At 49.8% G+C, this 27,675-nt stretch overlaps 1 protein-coding gene across 7 annotated transcripts; it reads right to left on the bottom strand.

Moving 5' to 3' along the window:
- Positions 1–4,296: 4,296 nt before the first annotated feature.
- On the bottom strand, positions 4,297–27,496 carry Slc6a12 (solute carrier family 6 (neurotransmitter transporter, betaine/GABA), member 12). Of its 7 annotated transcripts, none has more exons than NM_001381903.1 (16): positions 27,454–27,496; positions 26,965–27,020; positions 22,438–22,667; positions 17,997–18,131; positions 16,542–16,682; positions 15,701–15,788; positions 14,651–14,783; positions 13,018–13,152; positions 11,366–11,469; positions 10,924–11,048; positions 9,524–9,636; positions 8,977–9,114; positions 8,134–8,236; positions 6,741–6,841; positions 6,214–6,384; positions 4,297–4,841 (listed from the first exon to the last, which is right to left on the bottom strand). In NM_001381903.1, exons 3-16 carry the CDS (start codon positions 22,649–22,651, stop codon positions 4,698–4,700), a joined length of 1,845 nt encoding a protein of 614 aa, NP_001368832.1. In that variant the 5' UTR covers positions 22,652–22,667; positions 26,965–27,020; positions 27,454–27,496; the 3' UTR covers positions 4,297–4,697. The 7 variants fall into 7 exon arrangements, with proteins under 7 accessions (NP_001368832.1, NP_001368833.1, NP_001334362.1 ...); NM_001381904.1 differs by lacking the exon at positions 27,454–27,496 and adding an exon at positions 27,098–27,167; NM_001347433.1 differs by lacking the exon at positions 27,454–27,496 and having other exon boundaries at positions 26,965–26,994.
- Between the last annotated feature and the right edge of the window lie 179 nt (positions 27,497–27,675).

Below are 27,675 nucleotides of genomic sequence, written 5' to 3'. Positions count from 1 at the left end.
TTACCCTCCTTTCCTAAGAACCTCATCTCCTTTGCCCAGGAGACAATTCTTTGCTCCTTAAGACATCTGGGCTGTGAGTAGCTGCCCTTGGGACTTTGAAGAGGGGGCATGAGAGAGCTGTGTCCCCTTTCACACCGGATCTTCAGGGATACTTACTTTAACTAACTAGGTTAACTATCCTTCTTTGTTTTTCTTTTTCAAGACAAGGTTTCTCTACACAGCCCTGACTGTCCTAGAACTCACTCTTTAAACTAGGCTGGCCTGGAACTCACGGAGATCCACCTGCCTCTGCCTCCCGAGGACTGGGGTTAAAGGCATGAACCACCACCTAGCTATCCTTCTTGTGAGGGCACATTGGAACAATGGAATCATACAAAATAAGTAGAAGGAAGTGCATAAAAAAGACAGAAGCAGAGATGAAGTAGAAAATAGTACGAGATAGAAAGAGTAGTGGGTCTGAGTGCTCATTTGATGGCCCATGAAGCTGACAGACTTCTAAGGTGGATCACGGCTGAGCCAGTGAGTGAGTACAGAAGTTAGAGCTACAAACAAATGCTACAGAGAAACTGTAAGCTCGCAACTACCAACATGCCTTACCACAACGTAAGACCAAATAAAGCCAGGTATGGCAGTACACACCTTCAATTCCAGAACCTCTTAGAAGACTGGATCATGAGATTTGTGAGTTCAACGACAGCCTGGGCTACATAGTATGACCTTTTCTCAAAAAACCAAAAGTTTTTCTCACACACCAGCCAACTTGGTTGGGGGTCATTCTACACCTAAGGCAGAAAGGTGGTAGCCACAAAGAAAACACTCTACCTCCACGGAGATGCTCAACTCTAGGCTCCGACTCATAAGCAGTGGAAAGTACATGCCGGGCTATAACCAGACTCTGAAGAGGATCAGAGAGAGCAAAGGACAAATGGCTCATGCTCACCAACTGCCCAGCTTTGAGGAAAACTACAATAGTGATTGATCAAAGGTATTGCCCATCAACACAGCGGCAATAATATTGAATTGGGCACAGCATGCAGAAAACACAATAGCATGCATGCACTGGCTGCCATTGATCTGGGGGTTTCTGAAGCATGCTGGCACACACTGGAGGAAGTTAAGTAGGAAACAGATTTTTCTTTACTGAAACTTGCTAGAGGGTTTTTTTTTTTTTAACCCTAAAGAAAGAGGGTGGAAAAGACATTTTGAGACAGATGACAATGACAGTGCATTTTTTAAAAGTCGGTGTACATAGTCCCCAGACCTCTTCCTGACACTGGGTCAGGTGGGTGACTATATTCTATGTACACTCAGGGAACAGAGAATGCTAATCTCTCACAAACCCCTTAAGAAAAGACAAAACTCATCCCAGCTTCCACATTTATAAGCCAAACACAACCTTAAGAACAAAAAGCCCCTCACTGCCTATAAGGAAAAATTTAGAGAGTACAGAGCCTTATGAGCCTACCTACAAAAATTATACACAAAGTATTAACCATCTGAACGTGGCATCGTGTGGCCAAAAACCAGCATTCTGCGACCAAGCTGAGTTTGTCCCAAGAATAGAAAGATGGCTTACTATTAGAAAAATATATTCATGTATTTCAGCACATCAACAGAGTAGAAGATCATCTAACAGATGCACATAAAAAAGCAAGCTAAAGCCACCTCTTCTTTTAGTGTTTGATCTTTGAGACATGATCTCCCCTGCAGGCCCACTGGCCTTCAACTCACAATCCTCCTGTCTCAGTATCCCCACTGCTACACCCCACACCCAGCTCAACACTTATAATTATTACTTTCAAATAAGACAACATCGGAGCCAATGAAACGCCATCACTTAATAAACACTGTCCATCAAACATCTGCACCAACAGCCTCACTCAGTAGCGAAACGTTAAGATTTTTGTCAAAACTGGGAAGGAGGCAGGATCCTGCCTTGCCACCACTTCTAGGCACCCAGTGATGGAAGACAAGAGAAAGAAATGAGGAGCCTTGACTGGGGAAACATGGTGACTAGTTCCAGACAGTTCATTTGTCTGTGTGAAAAAAAAAAACCCAAAAGAGTCAAATTGAGGCCACAATAAGGCAGAGAACTCAGATCTCTTGGTGGCTGGCTGCTCCCAGGCTGTGCTGACAGCTCCTGTGTCCCCTGAGACCCTTCTCTCCACAGTCAAACAAATGCTACCTCTCCAGTAGAGCCCTGAACCAGCCAGGAGAGCATGAGGTCCCTTTGTTTACTCCCATGGACGAACATCCTGTCAGGATGCACAGGTCTGCCCCAGTCACGAGGAGTGGTTATGGGGTCTGGCCTCAGGGCCAGGCCTTGGGTGCTAAGGTAGCCTCTGTCCCCACGCTGCTGGGGTTGCAGTGGACAGAGCAAGCCTCAGAATGTGTCTGCCTCTGTCCTGGCAGATTCTTGTCACAGGAATGGGACTGGACACTGCTCTTGCAGACAGACCTGGCTCAGGCTTTGGCATCCAGTCTGTCTGTGGCAATTCTATGCTTACCCATGTGACCTACAGACAGACGCCTCAGACCAGATGGGAGACCCAACCCAGTTATCACACGAGATGAAACCAGAATGCCGTCCCTGGGGCTGCAGCCCATCCCAGACTGACATGACCTGCCAGACCTGCTTTGCGATCCTATTTGTTTCCCCAAGCTCATGTGTCCTTCCTGCCCTCTCTCCATGGGTGGGTAACAAGCCTTTCATCCCTGTCAGATCCAATGGGCCCTTATTACTTCAGTGAGCAGCTAAATCAACAAAGAAGCAGGGAGCTGAATAGTTAGAGCAGAGAGAGTGGCAGAGACAGAGACAGAGGCTGTTGGTCCCTCAGAGTGAGGCAGACAGCCAGTGAGTCAGAGAGCCCTGGAGGCACCCAAGAAGGAGAAGACAAAGGAGAGGCCCAGACATAGACCGGAAGAGGACAGATGAGCCAGCATCCACACAGACTTTACCTTCCATGGTCCAGGCAACAGATAAGAGTGCCAATGAGGTACCCAACTGATTTCTAAGGTTGCTCTCTAGGTTTTACCAGCAATAAGTAAGTAAGTAGATAGATAGATAGATAGATAGATAGATAGATAGATAGATAGATAGATAGATAGATAGATAGATGGATGGATGGATGGTTGGATGGATGGATGGATGGATAGATAGATAGATAGATAGATGGATGGATGGATGGATGGATGGATGGATGGATGGATGGATGGATGGATGGATGGATGGATGGATGGATAGATAGATAGATAGATAAATAGATAGATAGAGAGAGAGATGTTAAAGGGGAGTGCTTTCCTTTGCCACCAGGGGGCAGAAAAGGGCTCCATGCTGGCCCCAAAGCAGAAGTTTAGACTCGTCATAGCACCCAGCTGCAATGGCAGGGTTTCTAAGAATTCCTCTCTTAGACCTCTTATTTTCCTCACTAGCTGATCCAATGAGGATTATCAAGGTGCACATAACAGTCTAGAAGGAGACAGGAAGAGCTTCCACGAGTCAAGGCAACTGAAGTACTGGGAGTCCACAGATGCACCTTCTCAAGAAAAGAAAGTGGGAACACTCAGAGGCTATCTGAATGGGATCCACACAGGACAAGGCATGGATTACTGCTCTAACCACTGGATACTGACTCTGGATGATGTTTATCTAGTCATTCTTTCTTGGGAGTAGGGCTCTGTGCCCAGGACAGTGTCTTCAGAACCCTACTCCTTCCCCTCCCTTCTCTTTTGAAGGCCCACCATGAACTCACCTGCAGCCTGCTTTCCTGGAACCCTCAGAAGCCAGAGGCTATGTGTTGTATGTTAGCAAGTGGGAAGGGATGGTTGGGAAGGGACCAGACAAAAAAGAGGATAAGAAAAAGAGGAAAGTGTGTGTGTGTGTGTGTGTGTGTGTGTGTCTGTGTCTGTGTGTAAGTGTGTGTGTGTGTGTGTGAGAGAGAGAGAGAGAGAGAGAGAGAGAGAGAGAGAGAGAGAGAGAGAGAGAGAGAGGTGGAGTGAGGAGAGAGAAAGAGAGAAGGAGAGGGGGAGAGACAGAGAAAAAGGGAGGGAGAGGGGGAGAGGGAAAGAGGGAGAAAGGAAAAGAAGAAGAAGAGGAGGAGGAGAAGGAAGAGAAGAAATCTCCTGTTTCCAGTCCTACCACCCAGGAAAAGAACGTGGAGAGCTCAGAGAAGTCCGATAGGTAGAGGCTAGAAGGGAACTTAACAAGGTATGTCCCCAGTCCCCAGCACCTGCATGAGGTGACCTCCCACCCACAAAAGAGCTGAAGTGGAGTGAGACAAGGAAGAGACACACATGTCACAGCAGGTGATCCATGCAGGCTTGTTAGCTGCTGCAGGGGTGATGCTGGAGGCTCACACGCCTCAGCTGAGAGCAGCAAGTTCAAGGAAGGTCTAGGGCTCTGACAGGCTGTGTGACCTTGAAAATATCACTTTGCCTGTCTGGTTCTTAGTTTTTTAATCCAGAAAGTCAAGATGTTGAGTTCAAAACACTTGGCAGACTCAGCTTCCTAGAGCTCACTTGGAAAGGACTGAGAGGTGACAAGCTGTTCCAGCTGAACAGAAGAGTGGCTCCCAGAAGACTGGCAGGGGTGTCCGGAGACCTGAGAGGTCACAGCAGGGTGCAGCAGAGGTTACCCCTGGGAGGAGCTAGCCTTGACCAGGTTCCTGGCTCTGGAGTCACCTGGCCTCTGGCACTTCCTACAAATGAGTCTCCTTCTCCCAGGCAATGAGTTCTTGTTTGGCTGGAGAGGACGAACAGTTTTGAGCAGAGGAGCCATCCTGTGGTGGGCGCCGCCCTGGCTGGGGCAGACTGGGGTCTGGTGTGATGAGTCTTCGAAGACGCTAGAAGGGTGAGAAAGGCAGGGAATGAGTAAGCTCTGGAGTGGGCAGGGGGATGCTCTCTATGGGTGTGTCACTGGGGTGGGCAGGGAGATGCTTAGTGGGTGTGTCACTGGGGTGGGCAGGGGGATGTTTTCTGTGGGTGTGTCACTGGGGTGGGCAGGGGGATGTTTTCTGTGGGTGTGTCACTGGGGTGGGCAGGGGGATGTTTTCTGTGGGTGTGTCACTGGGGTGGGCAGGGGGATGTTTTCTGTGGGTGTGTCACTGGGGTGGACATGGGAATGCTCTCTGTGGTGTGTCACGGGTGGGCAGGGGGATGCTCTCTGTGGGTGTGTCCCCAGAAACAAAGTCAGGCACTCAGGGACAAACTCGGGGTTGGTGAGATAAGGACGAACAAGGAGCAGTAATTAAGAGAAGTAATAAACTGAGCTCCAGTTCTGACCGGAACAACCTAGATGATCTCAGGCAGCTTGCCAAACTCCTCCAGCCCGCTGTCCCCTTACTCTCCTCATCTGTAAAATGGAGGTGATGAGACACCTTATGAGACAGTTCATGGCACAGGGCAAGGTATAAAGAAGTGTTGCGATTCTCCTTACTACCCTTCTAATCACGATTGTCATATGCCCCTTTAAGGATTTCCCAGTTATCTGTAGTGGGGAGAGGTGCTACGACATCATTTTTTGCTTTTTTGGTGTGTCAGCCCCACCCCTTTTGGCCTTGAATGTAGCTGTGGTGGTGGGCATTGGGAATCTTGGCAATCTCACAATGACCACATGAAAACAAGGACATGACATGCTCAGGATGTAGGTATGAGGACATAGGAAGACAGGACCCCAATGGTCTTTCTGCAGCCAAACCAGATGCTGGCAGCTCTCATCTCTGACCTTCCTGCTACATAAGAATTCAAGAAACCCATTTGCTTGAACCACTGTAGATCGGCTCTCTGTTACTATTGGACAATCTGACCTCGACAGACAAAATTAATGTCTTTATGGGTCATTGGCAATGGCTTCTTCCAGGAAGGCATGCCTCAAGCTACATGGGCGCCATCTGCTGTGCCCCAGCTGGGCACAAGAAGCCAGGAGCCAGGATGCACTTGGCAGTTTTCCCAAGCCAGAATGTGTGTGCTCTTTAACCTCCTGCATCTGGCCCCTGTTTGGTCCCTGTTTTCCCTTAACCATTAAGAGGTTTGCCTTCAAAGTGAGCTTGCTACCAGATTCTATGAACCTAGGATTCCAGAGGCTGGTTTTTAAAGGCCTTAAAGATCTCCATACGACCCCAGGGCTTTCATATCTGGAGAGTTGATGTGATCCTGCCCTAAGACTCCCTCGAGGGCCTCTTTCATTGGGTCCCCTCCATCTCCATGGCCACCTACCTTCTTGAAGGAGCCCTGGGTCTTCAGGAAGGTGATGATGATAAAGAGTGGGACACAGGCCATGGAGGAGAAAGCCAAGAGCCATCCAATGGAGTATCCCCAAGAAGGATACATGTAGACATTGTTGTATTTGAGAGGTGTATACTTGCTCAAGGAGAAGAAGAAAGTGGCCTAAAAGAGAGAGGGGCGGGGTGAGACAGGAGCTACAGAGTCCCTCCCCTGGCAACATCAACAGCTAAGGACAGAGGCACACCCAACCACACTGAAGGGCATCTGAGGTAGGATGGGTCTGTTGAGCCATCAGTCACAGGGACTGAGGCAGATGGCAAACATGGGCTTAAGGAGCTCAAGACGGGAAGAGGCCTGTGAGGAGTAAGTAGGACTGTGAGAGGGGACCGAGGCAGAATGCAGATGGAGGAGAGGCCCAGTAGAACAGGGAGAGTGAGGGGCCAGCCCCTCTGCTCTTAGGCTGGAAAGAGCCCTCAGATACAGACAAGAGGGAGTTGTGGCAGTGGCTAGGTGCATACCAGGCAAAGGCCAGGAGTCAGGAAGAGCCAGGAGATCTTCACCAAGGGCCATGGCCGATAGCCAATCATGTCTTCCACGTTGTCATAGAAACGGTCGGCCCCTGAGCCAGCAGAGTGAGAGAAAAGGTGAGAACCAAAAGTGAAGGCTTCTTGGCCTTGGGGAAGACTCCCACTCCTCCCCCAGGCCCAGCTGTGATAGAAAGGGTAACACACACCACACAGTGGAAGAGTGCAGCCCAGGCTCCCAGCCACAGAGGAGCAGCAGCCGTGCTGGCAAAAGCTACTACCCACAGGCTGCTTAAACAACCTCTGCTGCCCTGTCTAAGGGTGAATAGTGTCTGTCCTATACATACACAGGAGTATACGGGCCAAAAGAGCCAGTCTCAGCAAATCTTTACTGACCCATACTGCGGAAGGGAGAAAAGCCAGAAAAGTACCAGGAAGAGAGAGCAAGCAGTGCTCCTGATGCCAGGACTGTGAATTCTTCACACTGAGCACTGCCAGGTTGGGTTGCACCTAGTGAAGGCACTGACTAGCTTGGCTTATGTCGACGTTTGTTCATACTGGCCCTCTTTCAGGCAGAGCTAGTCTCCTCGGATGTGAAGAACCATTCACCGGTGGCCACGACTGGGGGATTCCTCTAACCCAGGCTCACTGCCTTCCCAATGACCACTGACACTTGAAGGCCAACCCTCAAAGGGCCACAGCTTTGACTTCTAAAGGCCTCAAGCTCCGAGACCAATATTGCCAGGAGGAATGTCTGCCTCCTTGATTGAGTATATTCGAGCCTTTGAGAGCAAGAGTTCCAGGAGAGTCAGACAGATATCTTAGGGAGGGAAGAGGAGCCAGCTCCATGAGCAGGAAAGGACACCATGGGAACACCAGGGTTGTGATGCTAAGTATGACAGTGGCTTAGACATTGTGGCACTGGGATTGCAGCTTAGTGATCTTAGTGTTGAGAGGCCTAAGCCATCCCTAAAAGTCCAGGCAGGACAGAATTCACCTCCCTGCAAAAAAGCCACGTGTAACAATAACAGCAGGGAAGCTGTTTTGAAGGCATGAGGGCTGCCCATGGAGCCTTCAGTGTTCAACAACGCCGCCAGCACAAGTGGCTTGGCTGTAGGAAATGCAGTGAAGAAATCTGAGGATGGGTATGGGGTGGGGGGGGTGTCAGGCCAAATGGCCCTAAAGGTCCCCTCTGACTGGAATTTCGCGGATGGAAGATGCCTGTTTTGTCCTTGACTTAAGTCTAAGAGAGACATTGAGCCTCCAGGTACGTCTGACAGTCCTAGAAAAAGGAATCAGGCCATCCCGACCAAGACACCCAACAGGGACAGAGCCTGCCCTCATCAGCCCTGGGGCATCTTCTTCCATAGCCACCTGCCCCACTCACCATACACCCAGCCAATGCAGATCACCTCAAACAAGGAGAGGAAGAGTAGGCATATGCCGCTGGAGGCGTAGTAGTCAAAGAGCTGGAAGATATACATCCCGCCCTGCAGAGGAGGAGGAGGGGGCTGAGCTTGGGTGGGGCTAGCACCTGCTTTCATAGCAAGGTGTATTGCCCTGCCCTGCCCTGCCCTGATCCTAAGAGAGATTTTACAGTTACCAGTCTGTTCTGCCTGGCATAATTTCTAATACCCGAGAGGTGCTGGGGGTACAGATTTATGGTAGTGTATTGTTGCCCAATATCCCATCTTGGTGGAACTGGTACCCCTCTCTCCATTCCTTTTGGGTTGTGTCAGTCCTCTCCAATATTGTAAGCCTGGGGAAGGGTCTTAGCCTGACACCTGTCAAACTCAAGAGAAAACCTGATTGGCTGACTGGGGAACGGTACCAGGAGCAGAAACAGCCTTCCTTGCTCTCACAGAGGAAAATCTGCCCGGGGTCAAGTCACCTGAGGAAAGGGGGATGGGGACACAGAAAAGAATGTGCCCGGTGATGTTACAAGTAGATTCATGCATTTCACGGAAGTCAAAATAGCTCCAGACACTGCTGTCACCTAACCCTTGATGCTTAGGGAGTGTGTGTGTGTGTGTGTGTGTGTGTGTGTGTGTGTGTGTGTGTGAGAGAGAGAGAGAGAGAGAGAGAGAGAGAGAGAGAGAGACGTTACCAACACTTAGATCTCAGTGAGTGGGACCTAAACCTCACCATGGCGGGGGCACAGAGAGTGTAAGCCCTTGGGCAGGAGGAGAGAATGGTTCTAAGAATCAGCAGCCCCACGCTGTCTTCTCACCTCTGTGACCAAAAGGAGCCCCATCAAGTAGCACAAAACAGAGATAGCGAGGATCAGCAGCTCCCGCCGGCCACTCTTTCGGAGCTGCTGAGGGAACATATCCATGGAAGCGGTCACCAGGCACTCCATACAGACGAACTGTGGGCCAATAGAGTGGAGAGACTCAGCTGTGCAGCCAGGGCATGGGGCTTGCCCTGCACTGCCCCTACAAGGCCCTACTGTGCATCGCCCTATGTGCTGTTGATGTCAGGGAACAGAGGCAGTGGTAAGCCAGCCCTGCCCTCAGCTACAACTTCATATCAAGGAATCCCAGTAGCAAAGGTTGGAAGAGGGAAGGTTCTGCACCCTGGAGCTTAGGAAGAATGGGGCTGGACCATGAGGCTGGGGATGAGCATCTGAGCATTGTGGGAGGTCTTTCACAGCAGGGGCTCTGGAGGAGGTCTGGGACCAGCCATCAGAACACCAGGCTAAAGACTCGAACCATAGTGAGGCCTCCGGTCAGGGAGAAGGTACGTGAAGAAAGGTGCCACCAAGAAGGGTGCCATACCTGGCTGTCCAGCCCTAGAAACAGGAGCATGATGAAGAAGAGGCAGGACCACAGCTGGGACAAAGGCATCATGGTGACAGCTTTGGGGAAGGCAATGAAGGCCAGCCCAGGACCTGCCGGGCACACAACGCAGCTGGGTGGGCTCCAGACCACTCACTACCTGGAGAGGAGCCTTCTCCTTAGCCCCATGTGCACCCAGGAGTGTGTGGGGACATCTGTGGCATCTTGACATGCCTGTAAATGCCATGAGGGTTTGTGAGGGTCTGTGTGCTGTTAGCATCTATGTGTGTCTGTGAGCTTCTATGTGTATGCATCTATGCGTGTGTATCTATGTGTGTCTGTGAGTTCCTATGTGTGTGCATCTATGTGTGTCTGTGAGTTCCTATGAGTGTGCATCTATGTGTGTCTGTGAGCTCCTATGAGTGTGCATCTATGTGTGTCTGTGAGTTCCTATGTGTATTCATCTATGTGTGTCTGTGAATTCCTATGTGTGTATATCTATGAATGTGCATCTATGTCTGTCTGTGAGTTCCTATATGTGTGCATCTATGTGTGTCTGTGATTGTCTGTGAGCATTTGAGATCTTCTGTGAATGTTTGCAGCTGTGAGCATCTGTCTACAAGTGTCTTTGTCTGTGAACATCTGTAGGGTCTATGAGATTCTGTGCATGTCAGCATCTGTCCTGAGCTTATATGAGGATCTGTGTGCATCTGTGAACACCTGTGAATGTGGTTTTCTGTGATTTTTATGTCCTTCTATTTGTCAGAGTGTCTGTGTTGTGTGTGTGTGTGTGTGTGTGTGTGTGTGTGTGTGTGAATTTATACATAGGATTCTTTGTAAATGACTTAATATATCCATGTGCTTTTGTGAGCATCTGTGTGTGCTGGTGAACATTTGAGGTGGACTTCCATGATCTTCTATGTGTATGTCTGTGTATCTGTGAACATCTGTGTGTGGGTGTTGAACATTTTTGAGTGTCCATATGAGTATATGCTTGTGAGCACTTATGTGTGTGCCTATGTGTGCATCTAGTGGATCTGTAAGCCTCTGTGCAGAAGCATGTAGGTGGAGCTGTTCGAAGGAAACAAGTTCAACTCTATGCTCTTCTTTGGGACACTTGTGCATACACGTGCATGCACACACACATTCTCTCTCTCTCTCTCTCTCATCTGATTCTCTCCCTCCCTCTCTCCCTTCTTCTGCTTATGTCTCTTCTCCTTTCCTCTCTTCTCTCCCACACTTCTAAAAGCTTTGCTTCTGCCACACAACCCCCACCCCAACCCCGAGCTAAAAAAGGTCCCTAGCTCTGGTTTGGGGAATCTTCCCTCTCTTCAGGAGGGGTCTGTTCTGCAACCCTCCTTCCCTGGAGTCTCAAGCATCATGTGGAGAGTGTCCCTTACCTGACTCAGCCACTTCAGAAATGGGTATTCCCTGCTCCTGAGACATGAAGCCCAAGATGGAGAAGACAACAAACCCAGCCACGAAGCTGGTAGCACTGTTCAGGAAGCAGAGGGCGATGGAGTCCCTGCGGGGATAAGTGAGGTCAGAGATGGGGAAGAAGAGAGAAAGGAGAAGAAAAAAGGCAACCCAAGAAGGTGAGATTGAAAGACAGGCAGTAAAGGAGGAAGAAGGGAACAAGAAACAGAAAGACATGGAAGAAAGATGGGGGGAGCAGGGAGTGTGATATGGCACAGGCAACACAAACAAACACCAGATGTCAGGGCAAGAGAAGACCAGCAAAGTAGGGGAAAGAAGCTGAGTCTTGGAAAGGTGTCCACATGAGCCCTGCTCAGCTCCTGTGGAGGCAGGGTTGCCCTCACCCGCCACACCAGCAGATCTCACCTGTAGCAGTTGTTGTGGTACTTGTTGTAGCTGCCCAGGGCTGTCAGGCACCCCTGGCAGATGGCAAAGGAAAAGAAGATCTGGGTGCCCGCATCCATCCACACCTACATGAGGCCCAAGAAAATGGGTAGAGGCCACCAGGGCCTTGAGCTGTGCCTAGCAGAACGTAGCTCCTTCCTTACAGCACAGTCCACCTCTTAATGTTCCGCACAACAACTTGCCTGCATCCTACCACCCGGTAACTTGTCCCCTTTCTCTGAAGCCACCATCCCATAAGCAGGGCCTGTTTCTGGTTTGGCTCTGTGGGTACTCAGGAAGCAGCAAGTGCCTGCGGACTATTTCATTCGCAGGTGGCATCTACAGACCCAGGTAGAGTGAAGAGTCCCTGGCACGCGTTCAGCCAGTGTGGCTCTATGGCACTTCATGAACTGTGACTTGGTAGACAGGCTGCCTCCGAAAAATATAAAGAAATCTACCGAGGCTTCTTGGTGGGAGCAAAAAGCAAAAAACCAACAAACAAAAATGCTCAGGCAAGCCTTAGAGGAAGAAATGCAAATAGCTGATACATTCATGGGGACAAGCCCAGCCCCACCCCTTGGTGAACAATAAAACAAAGTATAAAGTGCTACTGTTGAATCTACAAAGTTGCCGAAGAGTAAAAGACATTCTAACTAGGGCTAGTGTATTAGTAGTGGCCTGAGGAGCTAAACTCAATCGCTAGAAGAAACAGGTTAAAAAGCCAGGCATGGTGATAGGCACTTGTAAAAGTCCAGTGCAGCTCCCTGGAGCTCCCTGGCTGGGTTGTCTCCCCTAAGTCCCAGGCTGGTGAGAGACACACTGGAGATGGGGGAGGGGGAGGAGGGTTAACCAACCCTCAGATGAGCAGCATTCAGAAAAAATGAATGTTGTACCTGTCCTAACAAGAACTGACTTTTTTCTTAGCACTGTTCCCTGTGTGGACACAATAGAACAACTATTTGTTTAAAAAAAATACTGATATTGTGGCATTATAAGCAATCTAGAGATGATTTAGTGTGTGTGTGTGTGTGTGTGTGTGTGTGTGTGTGTGTGTGTGTGTGTGTGTTAGGAAGAGCTTTGGTCAGGCACAAAGACTACACCATTTCTAAAGAGAGACCTGAGAGTCTGGGTACGGTGTCATGACAATCACCCCCAGATACTGATAGACATCACCTCAGTGTCCATGGCTGAGCCTCAGGGTTCAGCGGGGCAGAGAGATGGTTCATTTTCTCCATTGTGCTAGCCCCGGCACTAGGCAGTATGTAGCTATTAAGAGGCCCTCTGGGTTTTTTTGTTGAATAAATTAAGTTTGGCGGGAATATTATACAGGCACTGAGGTGACATTTAAAGATGCATTTAATAGCATGGAAAGGTGCATAATATAATTTACGTCAAACGGGTCTGTTTCTCTAAATGAAATTACCTCAGTTGTGTTAACATATGCACACCACTTGGGGGTGGTGAGACTAATATGCTAATGGCGGTGGTGGGATTTCAAGGTACCTCCATTCACGTTTCAAACATTTCTTCCCCAGTTCTTCTCCAGCTAACCTCTATTTCTCTTAAATCAAAGGAAAAGCAATAGAAGACTTTGAAGGTTCAGTATAAGTTCACAACACCCTTGTGGTGCCCACCTGGGGGTCCTTGAGACGGAGCAAGTCTGGCTTCAGGTAGAAGACGATGCCCTGGTAGGCTCCAGGAAGGGTGACACCCCGGATCAGAAGAATAATCAGCATCAGGTAGGGAAAAGTGGCTGTGAAGTAAACAACCTGGAAGGCAAGCAGGCAAAAATCACTTCTGACACGGGTACACAGAGGCAGCGGGGCACCAGGGAGTCTCCAATGGTCATCCTGCCCTGCCTCTGCCCGTCCCCAGGCAGAACAGATCTCATCACAACCATCAGGGGACCTCAGTCCTCTGACTTCATACAGTCAGCTGATGGCGAGCGTATGAAACTTTCCACACCTCCCTTTACACATTCCAGCGGGTCTTACTCCCCAGCAGAGTGTGATACACATCAGCAGGGAGGGGAAGAAGGGAGCGTGCAAGTGGGGGAAGAAAGAGGAAGAAGCTCTCAGCCCACAAGGTTTCAAAGAGGACTTTAAGTCCAAAACCTGGTCCCTTCCATCCACCACCCTGGGTGCCTTCCCCAAACCCCCCGAGAGTGGGTGCCTCTCCAGGAAGGTGGCCAGGTTTGCTGGCAATCTGTGGGCCATCCATACTGTACTTTTCCAGACTATGATTGGGGCAGTAGCAGCAGCCTGGGAGCATCCTGGACACTGAAAAGGGACACCAGGCTATGTCCCTCTGGGTACCACCACCAACTGACGTCATTCTTATTTTAACTGTTGTTGCCTCTTTAAGCCATAACAAGGGATGAAGGTGTGTCACCACTGAGTTGTGAAATGTCCCTGGCAGCCAGTGTCCCTAGGAACACTTAGTTCCTAGCTAGTGGTGCTGTGCTGGGAAGTTGTGGGGCTTTTGGAGAAGGATGGAGATTGTTTCAACCCAGTTCTGCTTCCCACCCAAACTCTCTGGCTCCTGGTCACCATCATGTAATGACCAGCAGCTTCAAGTTTCTGCCACCAAGTCATAACCCACACTCTCCCCCCATGACTTCACTCCCTGAAATCCTATGCTGAAATCAACCTCTCCTCCCTTAAGGCGCTCAGTCAGAACTCAGTACCTACTAATCTTATCTTTGAGAAGTAGGAGATATGGGTCCTCCAGACTGGAAATGAAACCCAGGTCTGAAATCTCACTACAGAGCAAGCCCACTGATGCCCATCTTGGCTTAAACCCCTTCACTGATTGGCACTTACCCCCAAAGATGGTTCTGTTTGCTAATTTGTATGGGAACTCTTCTTCGTGTCTTATTTAAATACAACAGGCATGTCATAAGAATATGTAACCCTGTCGTACATAATGGAGACAGATACACAAATGCACACATGCACACATGCCAAGAAGAGTAGGAAACACCCGGCCCCCATATTGCTAATGGCTTGGAAACCAATGAGTTCTCAATGTGGGACTCTTATAGTTTATTTTACTCTAAATATAACTTAAACAGGTCTTTTGAAATCTGTTGGAGGATGGGGGGCGTCTCCCCTTGTTTTGAGCCAAATCCCCATATTCCTGAAACTTGCCTGCTCTTACATAAATATATCTCTCCCAAACTGTTCTTTCTGCTCTCCTGGGGGGCCTCTTTAAAGTATCCCTGGGGACTCTGAATGTAAGTACTCACAAGGAGCCGGGATCCCTTACCTTGCCTGTGGACTTGACCCCCTTCCAGATGCAGAAGTAGCAGATAATCCAGGCAAGCAGGAGGCACAAGGCCAGCTCCCAACGCAGGGACCCCAGGTCGTGGATGCCCGATGTAATACCCAAAACCCGTCTCCTAAGGGATTGGGAAAAATAAGTAACCAGTTGAAAGCCCATAGGGCACAATCTGCCTGTCACCAAGTCCCCTGATTCAGAGATGACCCAACAGATGACACTCTCCAGGGCTACCCCATCCCTGCCCTCCCCAGCCTCTCCATGGTCATGCCATGTTCCCACCTGTGGTCTGAGTGTCCCTGGCTGTTAGAAGACCAAACCATTGTAATCCCACAGAGGGGGACTGGATAGACACATGCATGACACAGGACCAGAGGGAGGTAATGGAAGCATGCTACCATCTAAAGATGAGGGTGGAGATGTGTTTGCCTAGGAGAAAGCTCAGATAACCCAGAATGGGTAGGGGAGAGGGCACGGGTAGACAGGAGAGTGTTGAACCAGTGCAGCGTGAATTGGTGTGAGGACACAGGTAGACCACAAGGGAAGCAGGTAGGAGACATGGCTGGGGGGGTGGGGTGTGCATCATCATGCAGGCGAGTGAATGATGAGCATGTCTGTGTGGTGCAAACACGAGTCAATGTCAAGCTACCAACTGGGTACCAGGGAACAGCCAGCAGCCAGAAGATAATAAAGCTGTTTTCTATGACTCTGTGGACAGAAGTCCAGGGTGTGTGGGTGCAGCTGGAGTATGGGGACAGCACAGAAGGAAGGCCATGAGAGTGAGCAGATGCAGATGAGAAAATGCAAGCAGATATGGGAAGGCTTGGGATAACTATGAAGGTATAGGTAGGTTCTATCAAGGCTGAACGTGAAGGTTCCCTTATCCCTAAGTGATATCTGTCCAGTGGGCAGAGGTAGCAATAAGAAGGATGCAGAGTCTTAAGCATGCACCTCCAATGTTCAAGTTTGCACAATCCAGACATCCAGGCTCCCTGCTCTTAGGACCCCTGGCATATGGCAACCAGACCCAGAACTTACTCCCAGAATTCCATGACAGGCGAGGTAAAGTTCTCAGAAGAGCTCACTCCTCTGGCCGATGAGTGATTCAGAAAGTCCACGCAGTGCTCTGTAGGGGACAGGGTTGGGAATGTGTATCCATTAGGGACCAGATGAGGAAAGATGCCTTTTCACTACCCTCTCACCTGTCATCCAGACCTTCCCACCAGTTCTAGGCATAAGAGATTCCTCAGGGGCCAGGATACCGGTGGGACCAGCTCCTCCTCCCCGTATAGCCTGTGTCCCCTACACTTGTTCCTGGTGAGTCTGACCAGGGCTATGAATATGCTAAAGTCCTCCAGAATAGGATGGATGGCAGACAGGTGATGTCCACATGGGCAGCTCCCATCAATATCTTGCCTCTGGCCTGCCCACTGTGCCACGCTGGTTTTTCATCCTACAGACAGAGAACCTAGACCCTGCGCTGCGCTGAACTTCCCCGTACTGTTCTCAAGATGGACTCATTGTTCTCTCATTACTCTGTAGTTACTGTACTGTTTTTCTCCACCCGTCTTTGATTCATCTACTTCTACCCCAGCCAAGTCAGACAGTGTGGGGGACCTAACTGCCCTTACCCAGTTTTGACAGCGTTTGACACGTGAGAGGTGCCCAGGATCATTTGCTAAATGGAGGCATGTTGTGGTTGCATAACAGCCCCGTTGCTTCTAACAGTGCCACACAGAAGGGCCAGCCAGGAGGACTTCATGAAAGCACAGCCCACACCAGTTCAGCTCTAAGGCAAGGTCCGTGAGGCACTCTGTCACCAGCCACCACAGACCAACCTCCTGAGCCAGGCCCAGTGGCGGGGCTGACACACAGATACCTGTGTTCCACGAGTTGGTGCAGGTTGTCCAGGGAAGCTCCCAGGTGAAGGAGCTGAACAGGTAGAAGAGAGCCCAGGCAAGGATGATAATGTAGTAGATGTTCAAATAAGACTCGATGACCACAGAGGCCATGCCAATGCCTATGGGAGCAGAGGGGATGGGGGGAGGGGGGTCAAAGAGATCTGCATAAGCAAAGAAGAATTTCATGGAGGGTCTGCCAGTCACATGGGCCCCCACACCAATGTTCATATCATCTTCTCATGGACACTTTCATCATCTTACACACGCTCCAATTGCGGTGCCAACATCTCCTTCTCCCCTCACCCTCTGGATCTATCTCTGCCCCCCCCCCCCCCATCTCTAGCTTTCCTGCCTGCACTCTCTCTATTCTTCTGTCACCATCATACATCGCTTGCAAACTGAAAAGTGGCAAAGCAAGGAGGAGCAGGGCACGCTTGGCAAGAGCATCAGAAGTCACTGGGGCTGTGGCAAGAACTTGGTCTCCTACGTAGAGATATAACGTAGGAATTCTCACAGTCACCTTAGCTACAGTACTCTGCTGTGTTGTAGCCCCATTAGACATCTCCCTGATACTACAAGAAGCCGACTGAGGCCCCAAGAGGTGTAGTTTGCAACTTGCCTTGCCCTTCCCCAGTCTTTGGTCAGGTAGTCAGGGTACCCAGTTCTCATCAGGTACGCTCAATTTGGTTCCTTTCTGGACAAATAACCCAGGCAGCCTGGTCCCTGATGTTCCTTTAGGGACTGCATCTGAGGTGTAAGGGATGTCTAAGAGCCAAGGAAGCTCTTGAGCCTTCTATTGCAGGCCTGGAACTGGCTAAGCCACTAAGGGAAGCTGGTAAAAGATACCCCAGGGGCTTGTTTCCACTCCACAGATCTATAGAGAAGAGTAAGCTGTCCCTAAAAGATTCGAGAAGAAAAGAGCTCAGGGGGCCCTGGCTTAAACTCTCACTAAATGGCCCTACTTTCTTTCTTTGTGAAATGAGGTCAAGGGAGTGACAGAGGCCTGGGTGATGCAATGCACAAAAAGTGCACACATGAACACTGACACAGCCGGGCTCCACAGATGCTGGCTGTCACCATCAGCAGCATTCCTGTGCCTGTGAGGTTTTTTGAAGCCTGTGTGAGTCATGATATAGAGTCAGAGACATTGCTCTCCTTGGGCCAGATGAAGGTTAAGGTTCAGGTTCTTGACTGCACCTCCCCAGCCATATCTAATTTGGTACCTATAATTCTATTCTCTTGACACGTCCTTCTCCCTGGGCATCTAAATTTTAGCCTCAAGAGGCTGAGTTCACATAGCACAGGACAGGAGAGCTCGGCAAGGGAGTCTGCATGGACACCGAGCCTAGGACAGGAAAGCAAGAACACTGGCAATGAGTGGAGGTGGGCAGGACGGTAGGTCCAAGGACAGAAACAGGGAGGACGCCACTCACCTTGGAGGAGGGGACAGATCTTCCTCCAAGCAGTCACACTCCCCTGGCTGCTATACTGGCCCAGTGCCACCTCCAGGAAGAACACTGGGATGCCACAGCTGAAGAAGAAGATGAAGTAGGGGATGAAGAAAGCTCCTGAGAGGGAAAGAAAGGCAGAGTCTGAGCCACCTGCTGCTTCCAGACTTTGAACCCCACTCCAGCATCTCTACCCTCAACCTCCTTTCTCACCATGCCCAAGACCTACAGTGTGTCCCTGCACATGCTGTCAGGGGTGCCCAGTAGAAGATCCTGACATGCCCCCCCTCCCCCAACCACAATAAGTCAGGCAAAGTCTTTGGAGGAAAAGAAATGACTCTGGAGATGGGAGCTCGAATAAACCGGAACTATTTACTGTGCTTTACAAACCAAATCATGTTATTAGTCTTGAAAGAAGAACATGTGTTCTGCATAATTTGATATGCTTATTAGACTATCAAGATGGCTACGTGTTAGAAACAAACAGACAGAGCTAGCTTCCGAACATTCTTTTCTCACCAATCATTTTCAGAGGGTTTTCCCCAATCCCTGAGGCTGTCTGGTCTGCCTGCCCTGCAGCAAACCCTACAGGAACCTGCAGAGCTGCTGAGGTACTATCTTGACCCAGAGGTCCCTCCCAGGGTGAGGAGTCTCGGTTCTACTGCAACTTAGCACTTGGTTGGTGTTTTCTATGTGGGAGCCTCTTCTAAGCTTCCCCGGGGTCGAACCCTTACAAGTCAACCTTCCACTGGGGAGATACTGTTCTCAGTCCCCATTTACAGATAAAGAAACTGAGGCCAGGTTGAAAACACAAGAACAAAGGTATAGATGAAGAAACAAACACCATATCAGGTATCCTGACCCCGAGGCTTCACTCCTGACCATTACATATGGCTACGTCATAGTGACTCTGAAGTCATCACTCCCACGAAGGAGGAAAACCAGCACACAGGGGAAGAAAGCACAGAGTACTGAATATCCTTTCAGAAGCCTCCCTGCCTGCCTCCCTCCCTCCATCTATCCCCATCTGTACTGGCAGGTTTTGTGTGTCAACTTGACACAAGCTGGAGTTATCACAGAGAAAGGAACCTCCCTTGAGGAAATGCCTCCATGAGATCCAGCTGTAAGGCATTTTCTCAATTAGTGATCAAGGGGGAGAGGGCCCTGGGTGTGGGTGGTGCCATCCCTGGGTTCTATAAGAAAGCAGGCTGAGCAAGCCAAGGGAAGCAAGCCAGGAAGGAACATCCCTCCAGTGGCCTCTGCATCAGCTCCTGCCTCCAAGTTCCTGCTCTGTGTGAGTTCCAGTGCTGACTTCCTTTGGTGAAGAACAGCACTGTATAAGCTGAATAAACCTGTCCCTCCCCAACTTGCTTCTTGGTCAGGATGTTTTGTGCAGCAACACAAACCCTGACTGAGACACCATCTTTTGTGGTTTGATATAGGATGATAGCCCAGGGCTTCACATGCACAGCAGGTAAGTGCTCGACCATGGAACTTCAGAATCCACTTGGTTCCGTTTTGTTAGATAAGGTCTCACTGTGCCGTCCACCTGGCCCCTGTGATGCTCCTGCCTCAGTGACCCACGTACTAGAATACAGGCCCTCTCTCTGGATTTCTTGTAAGCACACACATTTCTTCTTCACAAAAATTACAATATGTTATTCAGCCACTATTTTCAAATTCATATCACAAGCCTCTTCATGTCGATAAATATGTGACACCATTTCAGCACCTGTAGAATGCTCTATTGTGGGGGGTGGTATTTTGTTAGTATTTTGACACTGGACTTTGAGTTTTGTGTTTAGTTTTTTGCTATGGTAGGAAAAAAATGCTTGCATCCTAACATGCTTTTCCAATTTTGCTCCTCCATACAAATTTCGTTAGGTATAATTGCTGAGGAAATCCACTTTTCTTGGTATATATGTGCATGTTAAAGTATATACATTTTTCGTAAGTGGACACTCCCACAGCAGTAAAGTGTTCCCGGTGCTGTGCCTCCACCTCCAAAGCTTTATTATCATCCTAAACTGAAACTCTGTATGCATTAAACATGAGCTCTCCCTCTTCCGCCCCTGTGATGACATGCTGCTTTCTGACTCTATGGACTGCCTTCTGTGGACACCTCACATGGAATACGTGAATGGAACCCTGGCGTTTATCCTGTCGTATTCGTTTCATTGGTCGTATTCAGTCATGCCTCAACATGTATCATAACTCCCTTTTAAAGACTAGCTAATGAGGCTGGAGAGAGATGGCTCAGCTGTTAAAAGATGCGTTGCTCTCGCAGAGGACCTGGGATCAGTTCTCAGCACACACATGGCAGATCACGACCATCCATAAGTTCATTTCCAGGGATTCAACTCCCTCTCCTGACCTCCATGTGTCCCAGGCACAGAGGTGGTGCATATACATACATGCAGGCAAAACAGTTACTCATATAAAATAAAAATAAATTTAAAAGAAAAAACTGTAAATAAATAAAGACTAACTAATGCCCCTTGTGCACAGATTCCACACTTTGATGGAGGGTCCTTCACAGAAAGTCCATGGGGGCACATAGCTCACAGGCCCTTCCCACCAGATGCAGGAGTATCTTTCCTGTGCCCCTAATGTGGGTTTTCATCCCACAAAAGATGCAGAGTCCTGGACACCCAGAGATAGGCTTTCCTTGGGCCCTCTGGGACTGGATGGAGGCTGGTTCTGAGTATGATATAGGAGACCCTTGGCACGCGGCGCTCTGCTGAGCTTCCAGAACATCAGCGCTGCAAATGTCCTCGATTCACTGGCCTGAGCTAATCCTAACCTGGCCACAGCCTCGGGGTGTACATCCAACTGTGTACACAAGCAGCCCGACAGTATCCATGGGGATCCTAGCCACTGTGGATTCAGCTTGAGGTCATTTTATACTCTCCCTTCCTCTACTCCAATCTACTTTTAGCCAAGGGCCTGGCCACTGGCTCTTCCCTGAACCTCAGAGTCAGCAATACGACTTACAGGAGGCTCTGGGATGAGGCATTTCTCAAGGACGCTTAAGTTAAGTTACTCTACTCTCTCACACCCAGAGATGACCTCATACTAATTCATTATTATTTTTTTTCTGCTCTTTTGAAAGGCCATTCTCTCTGCAGAGCTATGTTTATTAACCAGTCATGAAGGAATCTGTCTACATATTTTAATGAAGGATGGACTTCCATCAAGCAGGGCCTGTGGTCAGAGGAGGATGAGTCCTGTTATCACAAGGAGTTAGAACAATTCTAGCCTAAAGCAAAACAGTGACATTTGGGTTCATCTTTGACATCATGTTCTCATATAAATCTGTTCCCGGCTTGATAAGGAAAGGACTAGTCGCTGGTCCTTCTTATTATTTTTAAGAACCCCCCCAAAAAAACCAGTGACTCCAAGGTGGGACCCCAGACCCCATTTACTCCCTCATGTTAAAGAGAAGAGAAACAGGTGGCTGTGAAAGCCCACCTGCCCAGTCACAATCAGCCCCTGGTAGCCCTGGGAGAGCACTTCTAGAATCACTTTGATGCCAAAACCCACAGCGTTCAAGCTGCTCATACAAAAAAAGGACAGTCCTAGATACAGGACCCAGCCACAACTTCCAGCTTATGTTAAGATGTTAGACTGTCCTGTCAAGGGAGCCATCTGGAAAGGCTGTATTACCCTTAACGCAGAGGCAACTTTTCTAAAAGAATATTTTTGATCCACAAGAGGCTGCCTCTGTCAATGCCAGACCCGTGTCAGAGAGTTGCACACATCTGCTAGCTATTTATCAGGTTAAATACAAATAGGTTTAGAAGGATTTTCTAAACACTGATTATCTCTAAGTGTGTTTCCTCTTCCTGGAACAGCCACTTGTGCAAGAAGAACCACCTTCCAGACCCAAGAACGAATCCCACCAGATCCAGGGAATCCATCCCTCTCCCACACTCTTCATGTCTGCCTACAGAGATGATGCCCTGGAGACCCTCTCCCTTTCCTCTCTGTCACTCAACTCATCACAGTGACATGCCACGTGTGTTTCTTGCCTGTCACCTGCAGCCTTCATCAGGGTGCAGCACACAGACCAAGTCCTGGCTTGCAGGTAGAACAGAGTCTTGGCTCATGAGAGGCCTGCAGTCATGAGAGCTGAATGAATGAATCAATGAATGAACCCCACTAGCTGTTATCATCCATGGGGAGCGATGCAGAAGCTAAAAACCCAGGCTGCGTGCTTCTGCTCACTGCCTCACTTAAATCTCACCTCGTCCTGGATATTATATCACCCCCATTTCAGAAGGAGGGATGCTGGAGGCTAGAGATGGAGGTGGAGACTTCCAGATTCATGGCTGTGCCCCCTTCCATTTGACCACACTTCCAGGGCAGGGGTAGCTCAGCTGGTAGATACAGGACTTCTCACCACATCACCTGAACATGAACTCACCACCTCCATTCTTGTAGCAGAGATAGGGAAACCTCCAGACGTTGCCTAAGCCAATGATCTCTCCAGCCACTGACAGCACAAACTCCATCTTGTTGGTCCATTGGCCACGATCCTTCACCTGGTCCTTGCCTTTCTGGTCCATCATCTCTCCTTCCTCAGGGACCCAAGAGACCACAGGATAGCCATCTTCATGGACTGCAACCTTCCTGTCCATACTGGATAGGGAGGCCCTGTAAGGTAAGGCAGGACTGTGAGAGGCAGAAACCTGGTGAGGGAAGAAGAGGACTGTTACACACATACGTACACATACATTCACACACACACACACACACTCACACACAGATACACACACACTCACACACACTCTCACACACACATACTCATACTCACACTCACACACATACATACACATACATTCACACACACACACTCACACACACATACTTATACTCACACTCACACAGACATACTCATGCACACACACACATACACACACAGAAACACACATTCACACAATACTGACACACACCCACACAATACGCGCACACACACATACACACACACTCACACACCCTGCACGCCCATCTCCCTTCACCCTGACGTATCCTGCCCAGGCCTTCCTGTTGGCATATTACCTTTCTTCCCAAGCTCTTGATGACATTTCTATCTAAAGTGACACTCTGCTCTCAGAGTTATGAGGCTGAGCCAACCGAAAGCAGAGCTCAGCTTGCCAAGTCTTCGGCAGACAAAGCAACAGAAAGAGCAGGTTTTCAGGGGCCAGAGACTTGCCCAGCACCACCCAGGGGTAGAGCTGTGATTAAAACCCCATTATAGCTCGGCTCTCTTTTGATCTTTATAGCCGGCCACCACTCCAGCTGGCCCTTCTGTCTAGATCTTCAGTACGCTGTGAATAACAGCAACCCGGCCTCTGGCCTCCAGACCAGAGGCTGCCAGAGCTGCTGGGTTAAAGGGCAGGTGTGGCCGAGGTGGCTCACGGACCTTTCCTGAGCAATTGTGATCGATCAAGGCCTGGTAAACATGGGAGCTGGCTCAATGTGGTCTCTGATTGGGAGGGAGGGAGAAGGTGTGGTCTCTAAGTAAGGCCAGCCGAGGACAAGATTGGCATCAGCTCCAGCTGTAGGCTTTCAAGGGAGGCCATTTCTATGTCTATCTGTCCCAAGAAACATAGAAGATCCTGGAGCCAGGAGGGGTCACTTGGATGGTGGTCATTTTAAGATGACCTCAAGATGCCAAGTGCCCGTCTCTTACAAGAACAGCCTGGCAGGGGCTGCCCACTGTGGCTGTTGCCATTTCCTTCCCCCTGCCCTCTAAAATGTACAGCCCTCCCCCGAAACTTCCATGGGCCACTGTCCCTTCTGTTTTCTGTCCCTTTTGTCTGTCACTTGCCAGGAGGTCAATTGTATCTGGAACCCACGCTAGCTTTCTCCTCCCTGCCTCCGTACAGCTGGTCACCTTGATGCTACTTCAGGCCTTCCTCCCAGGGAAATGCCAAGAAGGAGGTGCCTAGACCTTCGGGGAAGCCCTGTCCATTGGTCCTCACCTCCAGGGACACTCAGGGAATCAAATGACCAGGCCTAGCATGTACCCTATACTCCTCCAGGACACAAGGGAGTCTTTTTATGAAGGAAGACTCTATGTTTATTTGTTGGTCCTTTTAACCCAGGCAACAGCCCAAGCCTGGGTCCGTTAGAAAGGCGTGGGCAGAAACCAGCTACAGTTGTGGAAAATTTTTGAAGGTGATTTGGAGGGTGCAGGCTATCCCAGGAATGAAAAAGCACGGCAGGGTGAGGTTCTGGTATTGGGATATTTTCAGTTTCTCACTGCCAGCTCTGGGCAGGAGAAGCATAAGGAGACACATAAGCTGGTGCAAACTCCAGGCTCCAGCACAGCCCCTTGGACACAAGAGAGAAAGATGAGGCAGGGAGGAAGGCTCCAGACTGCAGAAACAGAGCCAGCGGAGCAGTCAGTGAGGCTTGAACCCAGCCGGAAACTGTTGGCACCCTGCAGAGTGACCCCTTAATCACGTCCAAATGATAAATGACAAACAAATCAAGACCTAATGAATGAGCTGAAAACACTGTTGCAAAAGCACCAGACAGGAAGTCAAGTTCACTCAGACTTGCTAATTACAACAAGGAAAGGTCAACTTTTGAGTCATCACGGGACTAAAGACACAGGGTTTTTAATATCTGCTATCAAATCCCATCCTAACAGTCTCAGTACTGTTAGGCCTACGTTATTGATGAGGAAGCGAGGCTCAGGGATGGGGAGCAACACCTGACCCACAGCGCATGCTCAGTGCTCAGTTCAGTGGCTCTTCAAAGGCTGAGCCCAAAGAGCAGCTAGTAGGAAGGGCTCTTGCTTTGTGACTTAGGCAAATGATACCTCCTCAGTGAGCTTTAAATCTCCTAGAGAGAATGACCCTGTCTCCATTGGGTAGCGGCAGAAGGGGAGGATAAAGGTGAAGAGATGTGAAAAAGACCATATAGGTCGCCTTTGCTTGCTAAGCCATGGGATAGCGGGCTCGGCAAGCCCCACCCACGAGGAAGCCTGAGGGAACCTGCAGAAGACAAACCTTCCACTCCCCCCACCACTCGCAGCCATTGCAAGATGAACAGAGGGAGAGGGGATGATCTGGTGGGAAAAGGAGTAGATGAAGAATGCATGATGGGAAAGATGAGGGGGGAGGGGTCAGGGGAGCACACCCAGAACCCTGTCCAGGCCTGAGACTGAGGTTTATCAAGGAAAAGAAGGAAGAGCAGGACCTGAGAGTGTGAATAGCCATAGGCCATTTTATAATTTTCTATAAATAAATATAATAAGTATATTTATACAAATTATATTTCTATTTATATAAATATGCTAATATATAAACATTATTGATAATATTGATATGATATTATTATATAAATTTATATAAATATATAATGAAAATAAGAATAAATATAAATATAATTTTCTATAAATAAAAGATTGGGCATGGGGAGATGGATCAGCCGTTAAGAGCACTGGCTGCTCTTACAGAGGATCCAGGTTCCACTCTCATCACCCACATGGTGATTCATAACTGCCTGTAACTTCAGTCCCAGGGGACTCCTCTTCTGGCTCCCTCAGTCGCCAGACATGTAGTGTGCAGAGACACACACAAAACATTCAGACACATAAAAATAAACAAATAAAAATTCTTTAAAACGTTTTCGAGAGGAAGAGTGGAACCACAGAATAAAAACAAAGGCAGGCAAAAGGAGAGGTGGCTCAGAGCCACGGTGAGCAGGGAGGAGAGAGGGCTGAAACCACAGCACTGGACAGCTATGTTAGACTAGGGGAAGGAATGTCCAGGAGAACGTTAGCCGTACAAACACGCTGCACAGGGCCCCTTTTCTCTCTATTCTTCTTATGGGTCAGATAGTGAATATCATCTGCGTGAGAACTCCAGATCTCAGAATCGAAGCAGGACAGTAAAGTTCCAGCCCAGCCCAGCTCCACACCAACAGCAAATAAATTCAAAAACACAGCCTCGGCCCCCAGGGTCCCTCCCCCCCGCCCCACCTCTAGTCTGTTTGCTAGGAATGATTCTGTGACAGCAAGGACAACTCGTTCCCCTTCGCAAGCTCTGTTACCTCCACAGCTACAGATCTCCTCTGCAGGCTGTCCACCCGCTTTGCTAGGCTGAGCAAGGGGAAGGGGAGGGACTTCACCATACTTGGGTGCCCTTGAGCCAATCCTGGGTTCTGTCTTCAAAGGACCAGCAAGTACAGTCTTAACTCTCTCCTCAGGAGCTGGACAGATTAGATGGAAGCCCACTCTGGTTCTAGGAAACACCTCCAGAAACCCTCCCCGCCCCACATACTGCTAGGGTTCAACCCAGGCACCACCGCTCCCTTCCCTAAACGAAAGAGACCCAGTCCCACTTCAGCCCATACCCACATACCAGCACCCACCCCTGAACACACCGATGCCATTCCGTCACGTCCCTCTGCACACACATACCTGTGTGCATGGCCCCAAAGCCTGGCTGCTCGTAGCCCTTCACACCTGGTAGGCAGCTGCCCTCCACAGTGGCAGCCCACATCTTCTCCAGCTCCCTCTCCTCAGACCCAGTCCCACCCAAGCTGGTGCCCCGCTTTCTGCTCTAGCCCTAGCTGACCAAGAGGCAGGCGCCCCCAACCTGTGAAGGTAGTTCCAGATCCATCCACTCACCCTTCCTAGCTCTGAAAACTGACTGCCCTCCCCTGGCAGGCAGATGGCCCGCCTCCTCGGGGCCAGTTCCCCATCTGTGAACTCTCCTTACTTACTGGGGCTTGTCCCTGAGCAATTTCATTATGTGGCTAGTGAGGATGGCATCAGACTCCCTGTGGCCTCAGGGGACCGCAGCTCCCTGCTTCCTGCCCAGACACACAGTTCTGCTGGGTCTTGCCTCTGCCCTGAGCCTCAGCTCTCCAGACTCAGGGGTACAGAGGCTATGATAACCAGACTGCGCGCTCTGCGCATGCTCTTCCCACTCACCTGGTCTCTCAGCCCAGCTAGAACTCCTGCTCCAGAATGAGTAAGCGTCTCCAGACCTGGAAGAGGAATTCTCACCTTCAGTACTCCTGCTCCTCCCCCCCCCAACCCCCCCTCCCGCCACAGCCCCACCCACCCAGTGGTCCTGAGACGGATGGCCAGACCAGGGAAGGGGGGCTGTAGAAAGTGAAGGGACAAAATACCACAAGCAACAAGAGAGATTGAGAAGTCTATAAGCCTAGATTACACCATCCACCCTCAGGGAACGAAACCTCATGACCCTGTCTCTCTGTCCCCTCAGGGCCCCTCACTCCTGACTAGTGTCTTCCCAGTGGGCACTATCCAGAAGAAGCCCCCAGAACCTTGTTGAACAGCTGCCTCAGGCAGCCCTACCTCCCTGACCTCTCTCCTCCTGCTCCTGGCCCTTCGCCCTTATCCTCACCTCCACCCCAACTACCGGCTCCTTCTTAGGCAAGGTACAGCCCCTCTTACCAGAGCAGTGGGATGGGAGCCACCAACTTTCAGGCTGGACACTGAGGACCTTGGGAGGGGAGCTGGCCTCAGTGACGAGGGCATGGGAGGAGGGTGAATCACAGACTGGAGTTTTCCACCAAGTACCTGCAAAGCTCGAGACCTTCCCAGCCACTGCCTTCTCCTTGGGATTTTCCTAGAGAAGTCTCCAGAGCCTGCATATCCCAGGAAGGCAAATGCAAA

Source organism: Mus musculus, chromosome 6 (genome assembly GCF_000001635.26).
Source record: "Mus musculus strain C57BL/6J chromosome 6, GRCm38.p6 C57BL/6J".
In the NCBI taxonomy this organism is placed as follows: domain Eukaryota; kingdom Metazoa; phylum Chordata; class Mammalia; order Rodentia; family Muridae; genus Mus; species Mus musculus.
This window is presented reverse-complemented; position numbering and strand designations above follow the sequence as displayed.